At 43.6% G+C, this 21,713-nt stretch overlaps 1 protein-coding gene across 2 annotated transcripts; it reads right to left on the bottom strand.

Moving 5' to 3' along the window:
* Nucleotides 1-85: 85 nt before the first annotated feature.
* Nucleotides 86-21,597, bottom strand: LOC108104015 (extensin). Of its 2 annotated transcripts, XM_017209845.2 has the most exons (4): nucleotides 21,402-21,597; nucleotides 20,726-20,893; nucleotides 1,326-1,628; nucleotides 86-1,259 (listed from the first exon to the last, which is right to left on the bottom strand). In XM_017209845.2, exons 2-4 carry the CDS (start codon nucleotides 20,784-20,786, stop codon nucleotides 490-492), a joined length of 1,134 nt encoding a protein of 377 aa, XP_017065334.1. In that variant the 5' UTR covers nucleotides 20,787-20,893; nucleotides 21,402-21,597; the 3' UTR covers nucleotides 86-489. The 2 variants fall into 2 exon arrangements, with proteins under 2 accessions (XP_017065334.1, XP_017065332.1); XM_017209843.2 differs by lacking the exons at nucleotides 20,726-20,893; nucleotides 21,402-21,597 and adding an exon at nucleotides 6,529-8,026.
* Between the last annotated feature and the right edge of the window lie 116 nt (nucleotides 21,598-21,713).

The raw sequence follows: 21,713 nt of genomic DNA, 5'->3' as shown, positions 1-21,713 counted from the left end.
AATAACCGCATTTTAAAAATTCAAATATTACTTAAGTCTTAATATTCCAAATTCCCTTTAGTCAGAAATTAAAAAGACGCTTTTATAGGATTGTTCACTTATATTTAATAGGTATATTATTAAGGATTAGTCTCTACCAACTAAGCATTAAGAATACAAAATTTTGTCACTTGTACGTATACACTTTGCCATACACATTTATCCATATATATCATATATCATATATCATATATATCCGCGCTAACCGTTATCAATATTCAATAAAATCATTATATCAGAAACTTGTAATACACTCGCAGTTGAAGAATTTTCGTTCACATCAGCATGAGATCTTTAAACGTTAATTGTGTAGTTTGAAATATTTATAATAAAAACAGCTCTTGAGTTGGATCGTTGAGGATCGAAGGGGGGGATTGGTTTTGGATTTTTGATTTTGGGGGATTGGGATCGGGATATGTACGGGTGGGTGGGTTGGTTTCTTTCTCTTTTTTACTCTTTGTGCCCGCCTTGCAACTTTTTCCAGGTGTCGCCCAGCGCCTTGGCAAAGTGATCGTCCACCGAGGCTTCAGTCTTGGTGAATATCGAGATATTCGTGGACGAGGTGGGCGAAGCGGGCGGCGTCTGTGTCGAGGAGGCGGCTGCAGCCGCCAATCCTGGTTCAGCCTTCACCCGAATGATGGCCGGCATGCTGGGTGTAGGCGTGGGAATCTGCGAAGGCGTCGGATTCGGAGTTGGAGTCGGTGTCAAAGTCGGCGTCGTCACCACGGTGGTTCCGGCTGTTCCATAAGCTGGCGGCGGTGGCGGTGGAGTGTTGTATCTGGGCGGCGTGTGATGGGGAGCGTCCAGGATTCGCTTGGCGGCCACCGCTGCCTCCATCACCTGGCTAACGGCCGTGGGTAGCGCTGGTGCCAATCCCGTGGCCGAGGGTGGCGGTGATGGTGGCGTTTGCGTGCGATGAAGTGCAAGCGAAAGCGGCAGTGGTTCCTCCTGCGGCGGAGGCAGTTCCGGCTGCGGCGATTCAGGCTCCATAATGACCAAGCCCGGCTTGGCCAACGGCGAGCGATGCTGCTGGTAAAGTTGCGAGGCTACTGTGCTGGTTGATGAAGGCGGTCCGTAGGCCAGAGGCGATACCTGCTGCTTGGGTGTACCACAAGGCGAGGGCGTGGGCGTAGGCGTCGGCGACTTCTTAGCAATCAGGGCCGCATAGTTCTCGCCCAGCGAGCGCCGGAAGTGCTCGTCAATGTCGCACATCGCCATGTCTAAGAGGCAAAAGTAAAACAGGTAAGTTGAATATTTGGTATAAGTTTGTATTATGAGCTTCTTACCTGAGGAGTGGGCCTGCTCTGGAACTTCCCGCTTGGGTGGAGCCTGGGTAATGACGCTGGGTCGGCTGTTGGCCGCGTAGTTGGTCCCAGGCAAGGGTTCACGATAGGGCGGCGGTGGTGAGGATCTCTGCTTCAAAGCTCCCGTTGTCACCGACATGTCAATGGGACTGTCCATGTCCCGATCCTCTCGTTCCCGTTCCCTATCGCTGCTCCCGGCCTCATGGACCTGATACTCAGCGGTCCGCTGACGTCTCTCGCGTCGCCATTTGGTGGTGGGCAGCTCCTTGGACGTCACACGCATCTCTGCAAGGGAACATAAAAATAAAGAAACAAAGTCAGAAAACGAGTTATCCGTTTTGGCCATCTTTTTTTTGGCTAGCCCCCTGAATAGTAATAGTCAATATAATAATATTATACCAAAATCGCATTTCAATTAAAAGCCATAAATTTGATTTGGCTTTGTGGTCGATTTGGGTTTTGTCTGCGGTTTACGTGTCTGTCGTCTTTGGTTTTGATTATGCGGCCGATGAGTGGGCGTAATGAATCACATGGAGTTGAGGCGAGGCTGACTCTACAAAGGTTCTCCTTCACCCGATCGCCTGTCTGCCTGTCTATATAGTATCTCCACATCCCTGCCCCTTAGCCACTCGCCCCACTCGTTTCCCCCTTCAAGTTTGTTGCCTAAGTCTTTCGCTTTTTTGAATGAACTTCTGCCAAAAGCTCTGAAGTCGAGGAGCGGCCAAGAGTGGCGGTCAGAAGAAGGAGGAGGCGGAGTTGCTGGCAGCACAGAAATTATGCACAAGAAGACGTAGCCGTCACCAGCAAAAAATAAAAAAAAAATAAATAAATAAATAAAACTAAAAAACGGCACACACACTCTGGCAAATAAATAATAACAACAGAAAGCACACAATCGAAACTCCAAGGCACTAACAAAATTGGTTACGAAAACTCGTTTGCTCTACGCTCTTTTCCGAGAATATGTATGTGTGTGTTTAAAAAAGTCTGGGCCTGGCCTACACTGAGCGAAATGCAGGAACGTGCCTGGCTTGCCAATGGGCGATTGACCGAGCTGCTGGCGTGGGAAGCGGCCAAAACCGAGCGTGGGCATCCCCATCGGGATGAAAGATCCATCCGCTGGAGGTGCTCAGTGTAGCTGGAGCTTGCCAGGAAGCCGAGTTTAAAAATAAAGCAAAAAGACTGCCAGCAGCGGGAAGCCAGGTCCCAGAACCCAGTTTCTCGGCCGATATCGAAGGGGCAGGCACAAACCAGTCGGGCGACTTCTGCACATTTCGAGCAGCGCAGAGAGCCTGATCGGAAGAGGAGGAGGAGGAAGAGATGGAGCAGTCCCTGGAACCCAGGCATGAATGAATGAATGAATGGCTGGGATGGCGATGCAGTCGGCTGGCTAGCATTGGCGGAGGAGGAGGAGATGGAGGAGGAGCTGTACCACCATCACGAGGAGGCGGGAGCGTTGTCCTGTTTTTGGCAACGTCACTGCGGGACTGCCATACATTACCACTTCTTCTGCCCCCGAGGAGTACCAATTCACTAAAGAAACTGGTCTGCCCAGAGTCGAGCATCGGATGAGGAGAAGCGAGCGGTGCAAGAGGTGGAGCCGTTGCAGGCCAAGAGGCTTTAAAAACCAACAAACACGGAGGCTGGGAGCGAACTTGGGCTTGGGCTCAAGCGGATGATGATGGGGATGATGATAATAATAAAGAAACATTCAAATTTTATTGCACATTTCCGGTCGTCGGACGTCGCCGTCTGTTGGGGGATCGGCGGTTCGACAACGACAACGAAACGAAAAAAACAATAACAAGAACAACAACGACAACGACGACTATGAAGCATGGAGCTTTCTTTTTGAGGCTCCCCCTCTTTGCGGATTGTGGTCGGATGCTCCCTATCTCACCTTCGCCGCCACCGCTTTTTTTCCAGCATCCTCTCCGCCCTGCATTGTTTATTTGTTCTGCTGGCTTTTTTTCTGCTGCTGCTGCTGCTGCGAGCGTTTTAATCATTTCAGTATCGGCTAATTGGCGATAAAGGGGAGCCCCAACTTAATGGCAAGCCGATTCCAAATCGAAGGAGTCCCGAAAGGGAGCAAGAAAAAGGTTTATATTAATGGCATAGGCTAGGGACATTCGTGTGACTCGAAAGGTATAGGAAGTTGTGAAAGTTGGGCTACCGTAATATCCTGCAGCTGCAACTTAATTGCAATAAAATTAGTTAAACAAGTAATAAAAGACATTTTTATATAGGGCTACTCCATCAGTTCTTAAACTGAAACTAAATCCATCAGTTCTTAAACTGATTTAGTTTCAGTTTAAGAACTAATGGTATAGATTAAGATGGTAAAGGTTAAGTCGATATGTGTACTCATCTTAGGAACTTAGTTGGGACTCTTAAAGACCCTTACTTTTGTAAGCTAGCTCCGAACTGCTGAGTTTTCAAAGAGAGAGCCTTCAATTTTCTTTATAAACTTGCATAAGAATGAGATGAGAATGAAAATCAACTTTAGGTACTACAGTAGGATATAAAGACTGCCTAACTCGAATAACTTGAACTCTCAAACTTCTCCAATCTTTTAAGAACTTAACTAAGTTTCACAAACAGCTACCTGCCCCTACCCTATTATATTCCAACAAATGACAGAAAGTACTCAAACGGTTTATAATATTCACCTATATCTAATCTAATCCCATCTGCACGTTATTATTTTAATAAACAAAAAACGTTATTATTTTAATAAACAAAAAAATCGAACCATTATTTTGGGCAAGACATTTCACAATTTCCGGTAACGTTGCCAGTGGTAAGGGGAAGGCACAATCTTAACATCTTCTGAGGTGATATATGTATCAGCTGAGTAGCGATTTGAAAGCCGGCCCAGTGAGATCCCAAAAATCTGGTTCGGGTTCGGAAAAGACAACAACATACTCGTAAAGAACTTGAGTAAAAGAGACGGCGGAAAGAGAGAGAAAGGAGACGCGAGTGACAAAACTCTGGCAGACTTGCATGCTTATATGGCTTTGGGATTGTAGGATTGTACGGATTGTACTACAAATAGCAAAAGCAATAGCAATGGGAACAGCATTTGTGGCTTATGCAAACAAGTTGTTGCTGCTCTCGTTGTTGTTGTTGTTGTTGTTGTTGTTGTTTCCATCATTGCCGCTGCCGTCGTCGTCGTCGTCGTCGCAGGCGTTTTTCATTATTTATATTTATTTCTTGCGCCGCCGGCTCGTGAGTCATGCCCGTAACCACGGATCCCCCGGATACCCGAACTCCCGCCCCGCTTGACTTTCCGCTATACCCGCATTACCCGCTGGCCGAGTTGATTGCAAATCTGGTTTTAATATGTCAACAAATTAACAAAAGCAAAATAAAACCGAGTCGAGCCAAGCACAGCAGCTCTCTAGCCCCTCGGCCCCACCTCTTGATCATCCAATTTTTCTTTTTTTTTTTTTATGGAGGTTTAATGTTTAAACAGGCGCTCATTTTTTGCTCTTTCCCTGAACGTTTCTTTGGCACTTTGTGTGTGTTTTTTGTGTGTTTGCCTGGCGTCGCCATGTAATTGAAAGCATTTGTGTGATTTGTGCAATGTCGCCAATTAACGCGGAGGAACTGGTGTGCGGTGTGTAAGGAGTGTGTGTGTGTGTGTGTCTGTATGTCTGTGTTTACTTGTTTGCCAATCTGAAACCAATCGAATGCGACGGGGGAGCGCAGTAAAAGTGTTGCCAATTTCATTACCAATTTTCCAGTTGGCACAAGCCGAATGGAGACGCCATCGATACGCTCTTGCATCCAGCGTGACCGATTCTATATACTATAGCTATAGCTAATGGTTGTGGCAATCTCTGAGTCCCAATACCATCGTCATCACGTTTGTCCACGTCCTGGATACACACGCTACCAGCTAAGTGATAAACCGTGGCAAATCGATCCCATTCATAGGGGGAGTGAGCTCTTATCTGTAGTGTAAAAGTGGCTTAAGGAAAGGGCACGTTCGCGGAATCCATTGAACTTCAGCACTGATCAGGCGAATGGGAGTGTGGTCTTCACGTGACCAGCAGGTGGATGAACGTGGTCTTTACTAGTCCTACAAGTCAGTCTTAACTGAACTTTGTCTATCTTCAAAGTATAGGCATTAAATTTGTGAACTAAAACTTCACTCAATCATTCAGATTTTGATTTAGTTTCAATGGCCAAACATCTTCAGAAAGTGAGAGCTTTTCTAAGATCAAATTCTAAATCAAATCAGCAAAACCGAAAATTCTCGATCAGCAAGACCAGGCGAGCAGAAATAGTCATGTTTGTCTATTTAAACAGCCATTTATTTACCCAGTTTAGAAGCTATAACCATAAAACTTTGGCAATCTTTTTGTAAACAGATTCATGCTTGAAAACCGGACTACTAAAACGACGGCTATATCTTCCAACAGTCATTGGAACTTTCGAGCTAAATAAAAATAACTTTTTGCGGCTCTTTATATCTTGGCTTTTGATACTAATTTTAAAGATTCTAAACCAGTCATCGAAAGGCATAATAAAACATCTTCAGGGGCCATTATATCAGACTTGTGGTTTTATGAGAAATGATGAGCACAAGTGTAATGAATCTTTCCTTTCTTTCGCTAGTCATCTTTTTTTAGATAATTGCAAGGACTTGAAATTCATTTTAAAAACACATTTAAGTTTTAAGCCTTTTAGTTTTTGATTGAAAGTTATGCTACGCCCGATGAGGTCTTAATATCTATAATTAATAATTCTAATTTTAAAGCTGCTTTCTGATATTGTCTAGTATTGCCCATCTCCCATAGATCTTGTGTTCTATCTTTGGTTTCTACTTACTCTGCAGTTAGAAGATTACTTTTTTACGAAAGTGTGACTATCCAAACACAACAAATACATCACAACAAATCGTCATAATGTTATAGAACTTTGATCTTTCAGGCTTAAGGCTTTTCATAATAAACAGACGGCGTGAAACGGATCTAATTAAAAGCTGTGATGGGGGCGTTAGGTAAAGCAAAATTTTGACACGTGGAACCAAGAAGTTCAGCCCTACTTAAAACTTATAAGATACATATATAGTTTCCAGATTTTTCTAGTAAGATCCCCCAACTATGTGACATGTTCACCCTTTAGTCAGGGGTCATTAGGTGTCATGGGTTAAAGCTGCCCCGAGACTAAAACGAACCTTTGTGCAACTGCTGCTGCTTCTGCATGTAGAGCTGATGATGCATGGCAGCCGCCTGCTGGAGATCTAGCCATGGCTGCCATATCAGGCTATTGGCCATGGAGGAGGCAATGGGACCCGCGGATGTCTGAGGATGCGGCTGCTGCGGCTGCTGCTGATTGCCAGATTCCGCTTGCAACGATTGCAGCTGCTCCAGCTGCTGGCGTTGGAGGTGGTGATTATGATGAAGGTGTTGCGACGGAGGATGATATAACATGGCCCCCTGGCTCTGGGATCCTGGTCCGAGGGCTTGATAAGCGGGCAGTCTTTGAGTGGCCGCATGAGCAGCGGCTACCTGGGCCGACGAACTGGGCGAACTTGCTGTGGATGAGGCGGAGGAGGATGTTGAGGGTCCACTCGAGCAGGATGCAGATGATGTGGAGGCCGTCGATGAAGCGGACGAGGCAGGAGATGCAGCAGCTGCTGCTGCAGCGGCAGCGGCGGCCATTCGTTCGATTTCCTTGATGCGGTTATAGTAATTCTGCTCGAAGGCATTCAATATGCAAAGATAGTCCATGGCTCCCAAGCAAATGTACTTTGATGGATTCTCACTTAGCTGGGCTACTACTTCCTTCTCGTAAACCAAATCTCTCTCTGGATGGATCGATAGCCAGTCACATAGCTACCGCCAAAAGCCGACGACTCAGCTGATTCGACAGGGCACTATCTATCTATGCCCAGTATCAGTATTAAGTACTCCTCGGAGGCTGGGGAGCGGCACTCTTTATATTTATTTATTTGTTTTTCTTTCCCTTCCAGTTTATGATTACTTTTTTCTTTTTGATTTTCTTTCTTTTTTTTTTTTGCGCTCGGCCGCAGATACAGATACACGAATGTGCGCACACAAAACGAGCCGCAAGTCGCGACTATAGATACAGATACAATCTGTTTCTGTTTGTCTGTTTTAGTTTTTGTTTTTTTTTGTTTTTTTTTTTTTTGTTCCAGCGCTTTTTTTTCGCGAACGGCGGGCGACTCGGGTTACAGTCTCTTGCCAGTTGAAACGGAGACTTTGGCTCTGCTCCGGCGACGTGAGCCTCCAGTCGACATTTAGCAAAATAAAAATAGCACGCTCTTTTTTCTGACTGTCTTTATGGCGGCGGCTCTGACTGACTCTGTGACTCTGTCGTCTCTGGGTTATATATGTTTCTTTTCCGAGTAATGATTTGCATAGAAATCGACAAATCGCTGACTGAACTTGAGCGCCAGTTTTCGCTTTCAGAGACCGACAACGAACGACGGGGCACACACGAACCGAGCTGGACGCACGTTTCACACCAGAAATTGTAGTAATACCAAAGCAAAATATCACTAACAGTAGCAGCAAATAGCAGTACCCATATAGCAATATATATCACTAGGAACTAAAAAAGCTAAACCGAACACCGAACACCGTACTGGCGGCTTCCACGGACAAACTCAAACTGATCGTCGGCGAACGGCGACTTGAAGATTGCGACTGAGGGGCTTTCGAAGCTCCGACTTCGAGACCGAGTCTTCACTTCACTTCGGTTCGGCTTCTTCGTTTAGCCTTCGTCTTTTGCTCGGTTCCATGATAAAAGTCTCCACAGGTCTCTGGGTCTCTGGAAACGGGGGATATTGTAGACTTTGGGCTTTTTTTCCCTTGCTTTTTATTTGGAGTCATTTGCACTTGCGCCAGTTGTCCCTTGTTGTTGTTTTTGTTGTTGTTGTTCTTTTTTTTTCTCGTTTATTTCTCCTCTTACCAATTTCCGTTTCGACTCTGGTTGGCCTGGCCCTCTCTCTCTCTTTCTCTCGTACTCTGGGGGTTTCATTCTCGACGGATTTCGGATCTTTGCTTGCTTTTGGTGATTTGGTAATTGAAAAAAAAGTACAACCTTAAAGCTGGTAAGCGGACAGGGACAGGGACAGGGAAATGGGTCTGTCCGTCACATCCCGTAGGATGTGGCTGCCACGCCCCGTTGCCCCATTGATGCTTGGCAAATTGGGCAAAAGGGTAACGAAATGGCAGCAATTGGAAATTGGCCACAGTCCGCCGGAGTACCAAAAACAACTCAGGTCTTAGAGCTACGAACGGCGAACTGCGAACTGGGAACTGGGTATTGGGTAGGGCCGGCTGGGTCCACGTCCAAGAGCAGCACATGGCGTGGGCGTTCTTTCATGTTTTCTTCAACGCTCTTTTGTTTTGGGGCCCGGTCACTGCATTTGGGCTCATTATAATGTTTACCCAGAGTTTGTTTTCGTTTTTCATCTTTTTGCCACAAAAGCAACGTTAAATTGTATGTTTGTAGCTGCGTGTAAAACTACCTACGTTCAACGGATTGTCGTGTATGTGTGTGTGAGTACGTGTGTGCGTGTGTGTGTGTGTGGACTGCAAGCGGGCTTGCGAAAATGACAACCAACTAGGAAAACGAGGGTTAGGCTCAGCCGCACCGACAATAGAATACCCAGAAGAGTCCTTTTTGTTAACTCAATTTGCGAATTTCATTCACTTTCTAAGGGATTTCCATTCAGATATGAAAACTGATTGATCTCTCTTCTGGAAAAACAGCTGCTAGGCACTACACTTTGTTAAAAGTATTTTAGGGAAAATTCATGGAAATATTTGTGATTTTACATGCTTTGCACTTTTAAAGGAATAAACATTTTTAAAGAAAGTTCTTAAACCAAAATCTATACAAAACAGATTGCTCATGTTTCTAAATGCACTCAAAGTTCTAAATCTAAAAATTCCTAACATTTTTGATACGCAAAAAATATATTTTTAATCTGCTTTAGGATGTAGGAATTATCACAGTTTTCGAAAAATAAATAATACGTAAAAGGGTAAAAAAACAACAAGAATCTAAAGTATTTGCAGAAAATAAAAAACAAACAACAACCTGATAAAAACATATTTACAAAGATTTTTGTTTAGAACTAAACAGAACATTTAGAAATGCATTACGAATATTTGAAATATTTAAACGCCCGATTAAGGAAACTGCAAGCACGTACCCAAAGAGAACACAGTTTTTGAAAATAACTCAAAAAATATTTACCTACTTAGGTAGGTAAATATTTTTTGAGTTATTTTCAAAAAAAAAAAAAAAAAAAAAAACTGTGTTCTCTACTTAGGTCAGTCTCGATCATGCTTTCGTGTAGTGCAGACGCGTTTTTGCATTGCTGCGGATTTCATTGTGTAGAGTCTATGGAGAAGTCCACGTTTGTGGCAAAGCGTAATTCTTTTGTGAATTTCTACGAATTCTTGGTAAAAAGTCAATGGACAAGTCCACATCTGTGGCAAAATAAATCCCCCGGTAAATTGTTTCAAAAAGTCGCTGTCAGTGCTCCCACGACCCGTTAGTTGTGCTCGTCGCGAAAACAAGTTGAACAGTTAGTCAGAACAAGTGGAACAATAAGAAGACGAAAACGAAAACAAAATCACGATCGATCGATACAAATTAAAAAAAAGAGATTAATAAAATAAAAATTTAATTCACCCCTCGGCGGGTCTGAGCCAAGTACGTCCCGGCTGAGGGGCTTGCGCTTGCCCCCTAGGCTACGATCAGTGCTTGTCGCTGTTGGGATAAGCGACCATCTAACAATCCAGTCGGTAAAGCAGTGCACGGAAGTGCCTAAAATCGTACAATGTCTCGCCTTTCAGACTCCGAGGATGAGCTAAACATAAGAAAGACTGTAGCACGTCATCAGCAAACAATGAAAGAAGCGTTAAATAACTTCAGCCGAATATATGCTTCTACCTCAAGCGCCAAGCCATTACCATCATTCGACGAACGTGAACCGGAATTATCAGCCATTAACGGCGACGACGAAGACTGGTGGACCCCAAGATCGACTAACAACAAACGTCGCCTCGAATCAAGATCACCGAATAAAGTCAGCAAAGTTCAAAGAAACTCGAATAGCCCTAAAACCATTCTTCCAGCTAACCGTTTTTCTGAATTATCGGACATCGACACTGACATTGAGGTGGCAGGTTCTCATCGACCGACCAGACCTATTGAAACTCCTAGTACGTCTGCCGGATTAAGGCAGGCTGCCAACAAAACTTCTTCTTCTTCATCAACTAACAACAACAACAGCAAAAATCCTTCTGGATGCCAGGAACAACCAGCCTCCCACAAGCCACCCCCTATTGTGGTTAATCATTGTGAAAACCTAAATGGTCTCATAAGATCAATAGACAAAATTGTTGACCCATGCAAGTACTCATTAAAATGCCATCCAAATAACTCTGTATCTATCCTAGCAGTAGACTCTGATGCGTACAGAGCTATTACTAAATCTTTAACAGCCAAAAAGTGCCGTTCCATTCGTGGCAACTAAAAGAAGAGAGATCCTACCGTGTAGTTATCCGTGGTATCCATCATTCTGTACCCGATGACAACATTAAGGAAAGCCTTACCTCAGCTGGACACACGGTTCGGTTTGTCAACAGACCTAGGAGCCGATTTGACAAAACACAGTTTGTCAACTTGGTTTTTGTCGAGCTAGAACCGGCGGCTAACAACAAAGAAATTCATGAGGTCAAGACTCTTTGTCGGCAACGGGTTCAAGTTGAGCTCCCTTATAAGAAGGATGATGTCGTGCAATGCCACCGGTGTCAAGCATTTGGGCACACCAAGAATCACTGCCAAAAACTCCACAACTGCGTCAGATGTGGCTTACAGCACGGCCTGGAGGCGTGCTTAAAGGATGTTCATCCGGTCAAGTGTGTGAACTGTGGCGGCAACCATACAGCTAGCTATAAAGGTTGTATTGTCTATCAGCAGATTGCAAGTCGGCGGAAAATTAGTACATCAAGGCGTACCACCACTCTCCAACAGCAACCTACCTCCATTCCTCGGACAAATCCTGTATTTCCGAGCTCCTACGCTAACGCTGTCCGTGGACAAACTAGTTATCCCACACCCACTCAGAGCCAACAACAGTTTCCTCCGCTGGGCAGCAATAACAGGAAACAAAGTCCGACTCTTCATCACAATGCACCACCTCGACAGGAGCGGCCGGTGCCCCAACTACAGCAGCAACAAGTACACCCACAGCAATCTCTACTCCAACAACAGCGGCGCACCACGCAGCAGTCAGTCAATGATATTCAATGGCAACGTCAAGAGCAAATGTTCTTGCAATCGAACGAAAGACTGTCGGTCCTTGTAGCTCAGTTTGACAAGATGTTCCAAATGATGGTGTCGATGATGGGTCTTGTTTCTAAATTGCTACCACAACACCCTCTAGGAGGAGCTGAAGCCTTCGCTGGATCTCTCCCGGTTCATGTAACGCAACCATGAGTCAAATCGGCCTTAACATTGGTGTGTGGAACGCTGACGGTCTCACTAGCAAAGCCCTTGAGCTAGAGCTCTTTGTTCAAAGCCATGATATTGATATTATGCTAGTTAGTGAAACACACTTTTGTTCAAGGTCATATTACAACATGCATGGTTACGATACCCATCAAGCGAACCATCCTGCCGATCGGAAACGCGGTGGCTCTGCCATAATTATAAAATCCTGCCTTCAATGTTACCAGTCTTATAGTTTACAAAGTCCAAATATTCAATGTGTCTCAGTTAAAGTCAAAACCGTCCTTGGTGAAATATCTATTGCGTCTATTTATTGTCCGCCTAACTTTCAATGCTCTGCCGAAGACTTTGAAAAACTCTTTGACGATCTGGGAACAAACTTCATAATCGCTGGTGATTGGAATGCCCACCATCGACTCTGGGGGTCTCGAAATTCAACCTCCCGCGGAAGAGCGCTCGCGGAACTTGTTCAAGGATCAAATTTCCAGGTCCTTGCAACTGGAGGACCCACACATTATCCATACAGCCAGAATTCGCCAACAGCCATTGACTTTGCAGTCTACAGAGGGATACGCCCGGAGAGTCTTTCTATTACAGAATATTTCGAACTGAGCTCTGATCACATTCCACTAATAATTTCATTAAGAGTCGCTGCGTTAAAAATTAGTCGGCGGCCTCAAATTCTTCCTCGTAATGCAAGTGTTCCGCGGTTTCAGGCGGTAATTAACAGACTTGTTAATCTCAATATGGTGCTCAACTCCCCTGAAGATATCGACGATGCAGTTGAAACTTTTGCTCGGAACATTCATATCGCTGCGGAATCGTCAACCTACGGGCAAGTCTCCAAACCTTCCAATCCATCTCAGGCACTTTTAAAACCTGAGATTATGGACTTGGTAAGGCTGAAAAGATCATTGCGCCGTAGATTTATGAGGTCCCAAGATCCAGTCGACAAAAGAGCATATCGACGTACTGAAGACGAGCTTAAAAAACTCCTGCGTATAACCAAGCGTGAGTTCTTTGAGGAAATGCTTCTCAATGCGGACCCCAGCAAACCTTACGGCTTCAATCTCTGGAAAGCTACAAGGAAATTAAAAAGGCAGCCTCTTAGGAAGATCCCAATTAAGAAAACAGACGGTACATGGTGCAAATCAGACTCAGAGATCTCATTAGCTTTTGCCGAAGAACTAGAGCAACGCTTTCAGCCATTCAACCTTGCGAGCTCGGAGGATGTCGCTGACACTCGGGCCTTTCTCAACTCTCCTGCTCCGGATGCACTCCCCCATAAAGCACATAAGTCCAAAAGAGGTTTGCCTCCATATTCAAAAGCTACGCTCCAGCAAGGCGCCAGGATTTGATGGCATTGATAGCAGGGTTGCTAAGGCTCTCCCTAAAAAGGGAGTCCTGTTTCTTGTTCTCATTTTCAACTCGATGTTACGTATCCACCACTTCCCGTCCCAATGGAAGTGTGCCGTGATAACGATGATTCCAAAGCCAGGAAAACCGGAGAACCTTGTTGGATCATACAGGCCGATAAGCTTACTACCTACGTTCTCTAAAATATTCGAGAGAATATTCCTTAGTAGAATTATGGGAGTAAGAACCATTCAGGACGCCATTCCCGACCACCAGTTTGGTTTTAGGAAGCAACATGGGACTCCTGAGAAAGTCCATCGAGTTGTGCACCATATTCTGAATGCCTTTGAAAACAAGCAATACATCTCTGCTATCTTCCTCGACGTTAAGGAAGCCTTTTATCGCGCGTGCCGTTGATTGCCTGCTGTATAAGCTGAAATCTCTTCTCCCGACTGCCCAATTCCTCTTACTTAAATCATATTTACTTTGTCGAAGTTTTATGGTTGAAGTAAGAGGAGTGAGGTGAAGCATAAGATCTGCTCCTGGGGTGTCCTGGGTCCCGTGTTGTATTCCCTGTTCACTTCAGACCTACCTTGTCCGAATGAACCAAACACACTTCTGGTCATCTACGCCGATTACACGGCGTTTCTAGTCAACTCCTCGTGCCGTATCGAGGCATCAAGAATCACCCAGGAATTTCTGGACACATACGGCAAGTGGACTAACAGGTGGAACATAGCGATTAATGGAAGGAAATCACAACACTGCTGTTTCGCTTGGAGAGTGCAGTCCCTTCCGGAGGTTAAACTTCACGACGACATCATTCCGCAATCATCACAGGCGCAGTACCTGGGCCTCATTTTAGATAAGCGCCTCACGTGGAGGCAGCATACTTCGAAAATAGCAGCTACTTGTCGTTCCAAGCTTAGGAAACTCTACTGGTTGCTTAAGCCAACGAGCAAGCTAAGCCTAGCTAACAAAGTGCTACTGTACAAATCAATTGTGGTGCCCTCGATGATGTACTGCATCCAACTATGGGGCTTGGCTTCGGATTCTAACGTCATGAAAATTCAAAGGGTTCAAAACCGGGCGTTACGCATGATTGCAAATGCGCCTTGGTACGTCAGAAACAAAGCTCTAGAAGATGACCTCCACATTCCCTCTATTAGGGAACAGATAAACAGGCACTCGAGTCGGTATAACGATCGTCTCACAGCTCACACAAACCACCTAGCCTCCTCGCTAGCTCTCACTACTATAAGAAGACGTTTAAAGCGAAGGCATCCAGCCGATCTCTGGACAAGAGGACGCCAAATTTCTCGAGTCCTAAAGCAGTAAATTTAGCATTAGCATTTAGCATTGATCTCTAGTTATCTAGTTATAAAAATTTGTTAATTTCCTTCCTGTTAGGTATTTATGTTATTTTGTTCTATGTAGTACTCAACGTATTATAGCCATTAAGTTGGCTGATTGACGTTTAATAAATATTAATATTGTTATATCAAAAAAAAAAAAAAAAAAAAAAAACCTACTTAGGTAAGGTCAGCACACAATTTAGTTTGGCGAAATATTCATTATTATTATTTGTAGTTTCCATTTGTTTTACAATAATCATAATCATAGTAATATCTGTTTAAATTGGCCATCAAATAGGATATTGATAAGACCATTAGAGTCATTTTCAACATTTTAATTCATATCTTTAGCCAAAAAAAAGTGATTTTACTTGGCCATAGACCAGCAATCAATCAACTCAAATGAAGACTAAATCGCTCGAATAAAGTTGATTTCGAAAATCAATGCAAATAGCTCTAGGACAAAGCTCATCACATAGCCAAGATGTTCGGTGAGCTGTTTGGTTTTGTTATTGGTAGCAAACAATAGGTCGGTCGACGGTACTACACGTTTGCGGCTGCTTTGGGGCTTGGCTTGACTCAGCAGGCTCTGTTTGGCTTAGTTCAGGCTATGGCAATCGGGTGATCTGTCCGTCTTGCTGTCTATGCGTCGGCCATCGAAAACAGCAGCAAAAGCAAAAGCAAAAGCAACAGCAGTTACCATTGCTGCAACTGCAACTGCAAGTTGGCGGCAAGAAAACGGCACAGAAGCAACAGCAACACAGCGGCAGAAAGCAGAAACCAATAACAACATGGAGGAAACTCGTTTCTAATTCAATAGCAGGCCCATGAAATTTTACGCCCGATTTGTAGTACAACCACTACTGTTGTTGCCCCATGAATATTGCTACTGCAACTGCAACGTCGTAAGGCGAAGGCGAATGAAGTGGAGTGGAGAGCTGTGGACTATAGAGTCGACTCTTACACATGGGTGTTGATCATATGGCCCGTGTTGGCCTGGCCCGAACCGACTTGCACAAGCTCAGCTGTTGATCTCGCGCGCCATCCGCCGATCGATCGAACGAACGATCGATCTATTGGTGTTTCTCCCCCTTATGGTTTTCCTTTTCTCCATCTTTCACCATCGCTCGTTTGCTAATCCAAGTCACAAAATGTGCAATTTTCAACTGCTAAACCAGTGGGGGAAAACAACAACAACAACAACAACAACAAAAACAACAACCAAAAATCAAGCTAAAACTATTGACTGACTGAGTAATGGATTGAGTGCTGCTCCTAGGCTTTGGCGCTTACTCATCATCCGGCGAATGCGGCTCCGAGCCGTTTGTTATGCGCGAAAATTTGTAGTGTAGCGTGAAACATGCGCACGCATGCGCAACGAGGTCAATCGAATGGCAATCATGGCAAAAAAACATAAAAAAAAACAAAATAAAGCAAAAAAAAAGCAATGACAACAACGGGGAATCAACAGACTTTGGGGCAGAAGACTCCACTGGCTGGCTGAAAACAATGGCAACAAATTACCAAAAACCAAACATCGTAGACCAAGCCAAAGTAAGGCGGCAAAAAGTGGGTAAAGTGTATAAGCTAAATGATGCGGGCAGGCTTACAGAAGTCAAATGGAAAACCCCCTAACTTTAGGCTATACTCGTATCTAGTGCTAATGAAGTTTTATGTCTAATGGTGAGTATGTTAGTTATGACTTTACCACATATAAAGTAAAAGAAATGATTACAAAATACAAGCTTTATAAAGATAAATACTCTTTTCTTTAATAATATTTTTACACACTACCTTACCATGGTCTCAAACTACTTAAATAATGTAATTTAATTCTGAGAAGACCCTAAACGCAAGTCTTGGATATGTGTATCAAGTGCTAATGAACTTAAAGTCCACTAAATATTTTTTTCCCAGAACTAGAATCATTATATCTAAACGCATTTTATTTAACAATATATAAGTTCTATCAGAAAAAGCCTTTCTCTCTTCAGTAATATCTCATCTTAGACCGTAACTTCTCCACCTTTCCCTTCCCAGACACTTTACTCCAATCCAGATTTCCTAAGCTTATTTCCCTTTCTATGACTCTAAATGAATGACCAGCTAAGCAGCAATTTAATATTGCTCCATTGATTCGAAACTGTGAAGAAAACAGAACCCAAACAGAAATAAAACCCCCGGAAAATGCTTTGCTAATTGAAATTTGTGTTGTTTGGAAATCGGCACAGAAACCTGAGATCCCTTGCCTGTCAATTTGGGTCAGTGTATAGTGCGGAAGTCAACGAGATCTGACTTCATTATGGAAGATCTTTGGCTGCTTTATAGATCACAGAGATCTCAGTAACAGCAGATCATGATGATGACACACACACAGAAGAGGTGAGGTGGCGGTGGCGGCCGGCAATTTCCAGAACTTGTCGATATCCGACAACAACAAGACAAATTATGTTTATATCTTAACCGCAGTCCCAGTTTGTGAAATCTAACAATCTAATATATGTATATATCTAGTGGGTACATAATATATACGCAGCGGAGACAACACAAATCAGCGGAAAACCAGTTCAAAATTTAAATAAAACTCGAGCGTGCGCGCGATTTGAAAAGAAACTGGTTTTCGATTGCCCAGAACAGCAACAAAAATAATATAGAAAAACCAAAAACAAAAACAATACACAGACTACTACAACAACAAGCGATAGCAAAACTAACAATAACATAAATATAGTTGTCATTATAAAATATCATCCGGTGCTAAATCAAGCGTGAGAAAAATCTCAATACATTTTTGCCGAATTTCAAATCGAAAGATTTCGATCGCGATAGATTCGTAGAGAATCGTAGTAGTAGTTTCCGAAATATATATATATATAGATATAGATGACCAAGAATAGACCGATGTGGTGGTGTGTTTGTGAGACAACTTTCATTTCGATATTGTCCGCAACAAGTTGATTCTGCCGCTGCATCTGCCTGCCACCTCTCTTCCTGTCCAGATTGCCTGGCAAAAGTCGCGCAGAGTGAAAATTTATGGCAAATAGGCAAATGTTATGTTTAAATAAATAAATAGCAGTCGCTCCGACTGCAGGCAGTAGCAAAAAGAAAGGTAATGCTCTAGTCCCAATCTGTGTCCACAACCGCCATCCACCATCCACCATCCACCATCCCGATCCCGTGGCCCATCCCCGAACTGAAAGAAAAAAAAAACCTCACTGAGACCCAATCCAATCCCATCCCATCCCATGGCAGGCAATAACAAACCCAAACTGGTTTGCCTGCTAGATTTTCCTCTTGGTCGAGATTTGCGGCAATTATGCGCACCGTTTGGCCATTGCCAGTAAAAGGAAGAGAGTGTTGGCCCACAGAGTTGGCACTAGCACTGGCACTGGCACTCGCTTAAAACGGAGAATTGAAAGGCCATGTAAATTACCTGATGAGCCGTCCCCAGCACACTATGACCATATAGCCAACGGTTGGTGTCTGCGTCTCCAGCTGTGTGTGCCTGGCCAAGCTCGAAATTGCCACAATTTTTCTTTTGTACCCAGGGCTGGCAGTCAGGCAGTCTAAGACAGTACCAGGCAGGCCACAATTTGTGTAACTATTTGTTTATTAATTATGGCCCGGGCCATAGGAGTTTTGCTCCTCGTCAAACAATGGAAAGGGCCGCTTAATTAACGGCCCGATCGACCCGCTTTTCTACGTGTGATTTATGAAGATCCAGAATCCGAGTGGCTCATTCGATTATGACAAATTCCATTAATCATGCCCAGGTTAACGACATTTTGCATTTTGGCTGCTGCCGATCAATCAAATCTCGCATCTTCGCCAACCCACAAAAAAGACTAACTGCTGCCTGCCTGCCTGCCCCTGCCACTGCCTTTTTGAGGCCGCTGCATTGAGAACTCAATTGTTGGCCAAATTGTCCATGGTCGAAAAACGAATAACCAAAAACTAAAAATCGCGCACAAATCGCCAAAGAACCGCGTGCTCGCATTTAAATATTTATTCGAGCATCGGAACCATTTCTCTTTCTGTATCGGGGGCTATCTCATAAATTCTACTCGGTGTGTTGACAGCTGTACGCATTTATATATATATATAAACATATATATCGGTCGAGGAATTTGTCAAATATTCAGAATTATGGCTGATAAAGACATTCCCCAATGGGTAAATAAACAAAAACAGAAACTGAAACAAACATAAACATAAATTGAGGCTATTATCGGAATTCCATGGCTCTGGTGGCATGATTTGCATGTTATCAAGCTAAATGGGACGAAATCAAAGCCCAAACAGGGAATTCTAGGCTTATCAACGGTTTATCAATTGTGCAATTACCGAGACCCACAGAACATGCCTAATCAAATTCTGTATTTGTGTTTTGTTTTGTTTTGTTTAAGAATTTTACACATATTCGCGAGACAGCGGCATATATAGTAAATACAATACTATAATATAGCACTATTTGAGCACTCTCTGCCGGCCATTTCTTTGGCATGTCACGCGGTCGAGTCGCTTGTTTGTCGCTCTGGGTGGTGTTGTGTGTGCCGTATGTGGTGTGGGCAGAGAATGCAAATTGCAAATATATATATGTTCATATATATATATATATATATATATGAAAGATATGTCGGCAGTACAGAAATATGCAATACGAACGAACGCCCATCCACAAACCATAGCAACTCGACAGCTCTACAGCTTGACAATTCGTGCTCGTCAGCCGCAGTGGCACTACGAAAACGACGACTGGCTGGCTATTATTGATAAGGGGTTCCCGGGTCCGGTCCCCCCTCACCCCTACGCGACAATACTTCACATATGCGCGACGCCCGTTTTGCCCCCTGCCCATTTGCCTCGGCCATCGAAAATGCGGCATTTGACACATTTATGAAAATCGGAATCGGAATGCGCCGCAAACTCATTTTGTTGGAATGTTTTGTTGTCGTTTTTTTGTACGAAAATAAAACATTTCTCGGATTCGTCGAGTGTTTATGCGTTCTCTCGCACACAGTGTTCGCGGCAAGGAATCCGCCATCGACCATTGTCGAGCTCATCGATGCCTTCGAGTGGGTAGAATTTCGGGAGACACTGTCTCGAGTGGGGGATCGCGGTTACAAAGAAGATGTCAGCCGGGAAAGGAGGGCTAGCGAGCGCACTCTGTTGCAATCGTGAATCATGACTGGAGCATGCAAAAGGGTCTGCGACTGGATGCACCGAAAGAAAAGTTAAACTTAATATTAAATCGATGTAAAAAGGTTACAAATTTTAACATTTTGCTTAAGGTTTGTATATGAAAGTAAAGCCTAAATGAGATATTTGTTTATTTTTGTGTAAGTTTAAACTCAAAGATCAAATTTGTGTTGAAATACCAACGCTGCTGATTAACTAAATGAACTTTTCCATATTTACGATTGATTTTAGTAATAAAACAATTTTCTTCCTGTGTATATAACTATATATAAAGACTTTGTCAATATTCATTCTGCGGTTTTATGCCTGACTAGTGCGTAGAGAATTTGCCTGTGATAACAAAAGCCAAGGTTGGAATTCCACTGCTGATCAATGTATTTAAAAATATATTATTCCAGCCTAAAAAACAATATATTCATAAGCATTTGGAAAAGTAACTATTTCAATTTATCAATCAGTTTGTTCTTTTGTCTGACGAAATAGATGTTAAACCTCAAAACTTTTTTATTTTCTAACAACATTTTCTAATATTTTGCCCCAACTGACATTGATTTTGTCCCCAAATTCATTACAAGCTCTTAAAGATAAGCACACGGAAATGAATACGAGAAGTAATTACATCACCATTAGTACTTGTTTAGTAATTTTAAATTTGAATGAATTATCTTTGGTAATCCCAAGCAAACCCCCATTGATCATCATATTACTTTTAGTTTTTTCTTACTGTGTATGAGACATTGTTGAAATACTTTTCGAGTCTTCTTGGCTCAAAGGTGAAAGCCATAAAAGAGCCGTGTGTGTAACCCCCACCCCCACTGCCCCGTTGGGCTGGCTGAGTACATCATCTTGGCATGTTGTTGGCCAAGTTAAAATCATAAAAATTGTCGACTCTTTTTAAACGGAATTGGTTAATGGCTTAAAGTTGGTTAAGTCTGGGTCGGTGGTTCGTTCGGTTCGTTCACTTACCGCTGGGATTGTTTTGCACCATGGTCGCCGCTCTAGAGAGCACATCCAGCGCCGATTCCATGATGATCTCTACGTTTCTACGTGGGATTGGACGTGGATTTGGACTTGGATTTGGTTTTGGTTTCGCTGCTCCTGCACCGACTCGATCTGCACCGCATGAGTTTCACACTGAAAATGCAAAGAAATTGACCATGAACAGGCGCACACATACATATACATAGTTGTTAGCTTGCATATACATATATACACAGAGATATCCAAGTGAAAAACTGGATATATCGCCCGAGCCTGGCATTGGCATATATGTAAATGGAACAAAACCAAAACCAAACCAAAGCGAACAAAGACTGACTGGCTGACTTGAAACAAGTAAGACGAAGGCAAAATCCTGCTGCTGCCAAACAGTTGCCATCTGATCGGAAAGCTGAGGATGTGGATGTGGATGACGGGGTGGCGGGGTGGCGGGGGCACGATGCACTTGGGACTGGTTTTTTTTATTTTTTCGGTACCACCAAGACCAACACAACGGGGCCCGCTCTGCTGAATTTTTCGGCAATGACCACACCAAGTACAGCAGCCCAGCCATATTGTTGCTAGCCAGCATCCATCGAACATTGGATATTCCACACATAATGTACTCAAAATATTAGCAACCAACAACAACGGGCCACTTTACCTTTCGCCTGGGGGGACGCCTCCAAATCCTCGCTGTAATATGGTATCTCAGCTGTTCGGCGGCTTCTTCTTGCGTACTTGCAACTTTTGATCACGATTTGCGTTGGCAAAAGCGGGGTTTTGATGGTTTTTGGTATAATTGCAATCACAATAGTGTTTTTGGTGAACCTATCGCACTTCGATATTAGGAGGCGTTATTCGACTGAGCCTATCGGTTAGTGTTACCAAATGGTGAAACAGATTTTAACCGCCATAATAGTTATCCCGCCATTATAGTTAATGGTTGAAGCACATGCTTATCCGGGGCACCATT

The sequence above is a fragment of the Drosophila eugracilis genome, unplaced genomic scaffold (assembly GCF_018153835.1).
Source record: "Drosophila eugracilis isolate 14026-0451.02 unplaced genomic scaffold, ASM1815383v1 contig_2154, whole genome shotgun sequence".
Lineage (NCBI taxonomy): Eukaryota > Metazoa > Arthropoda > Insecta > Diptera > Drosophilidae > Drosophila > Drosophila eugracilis.
Note: the sequence above shows the minus strand (reverse complement) of the source record. Positions and strands in the feature narration are given on the sequence as shown.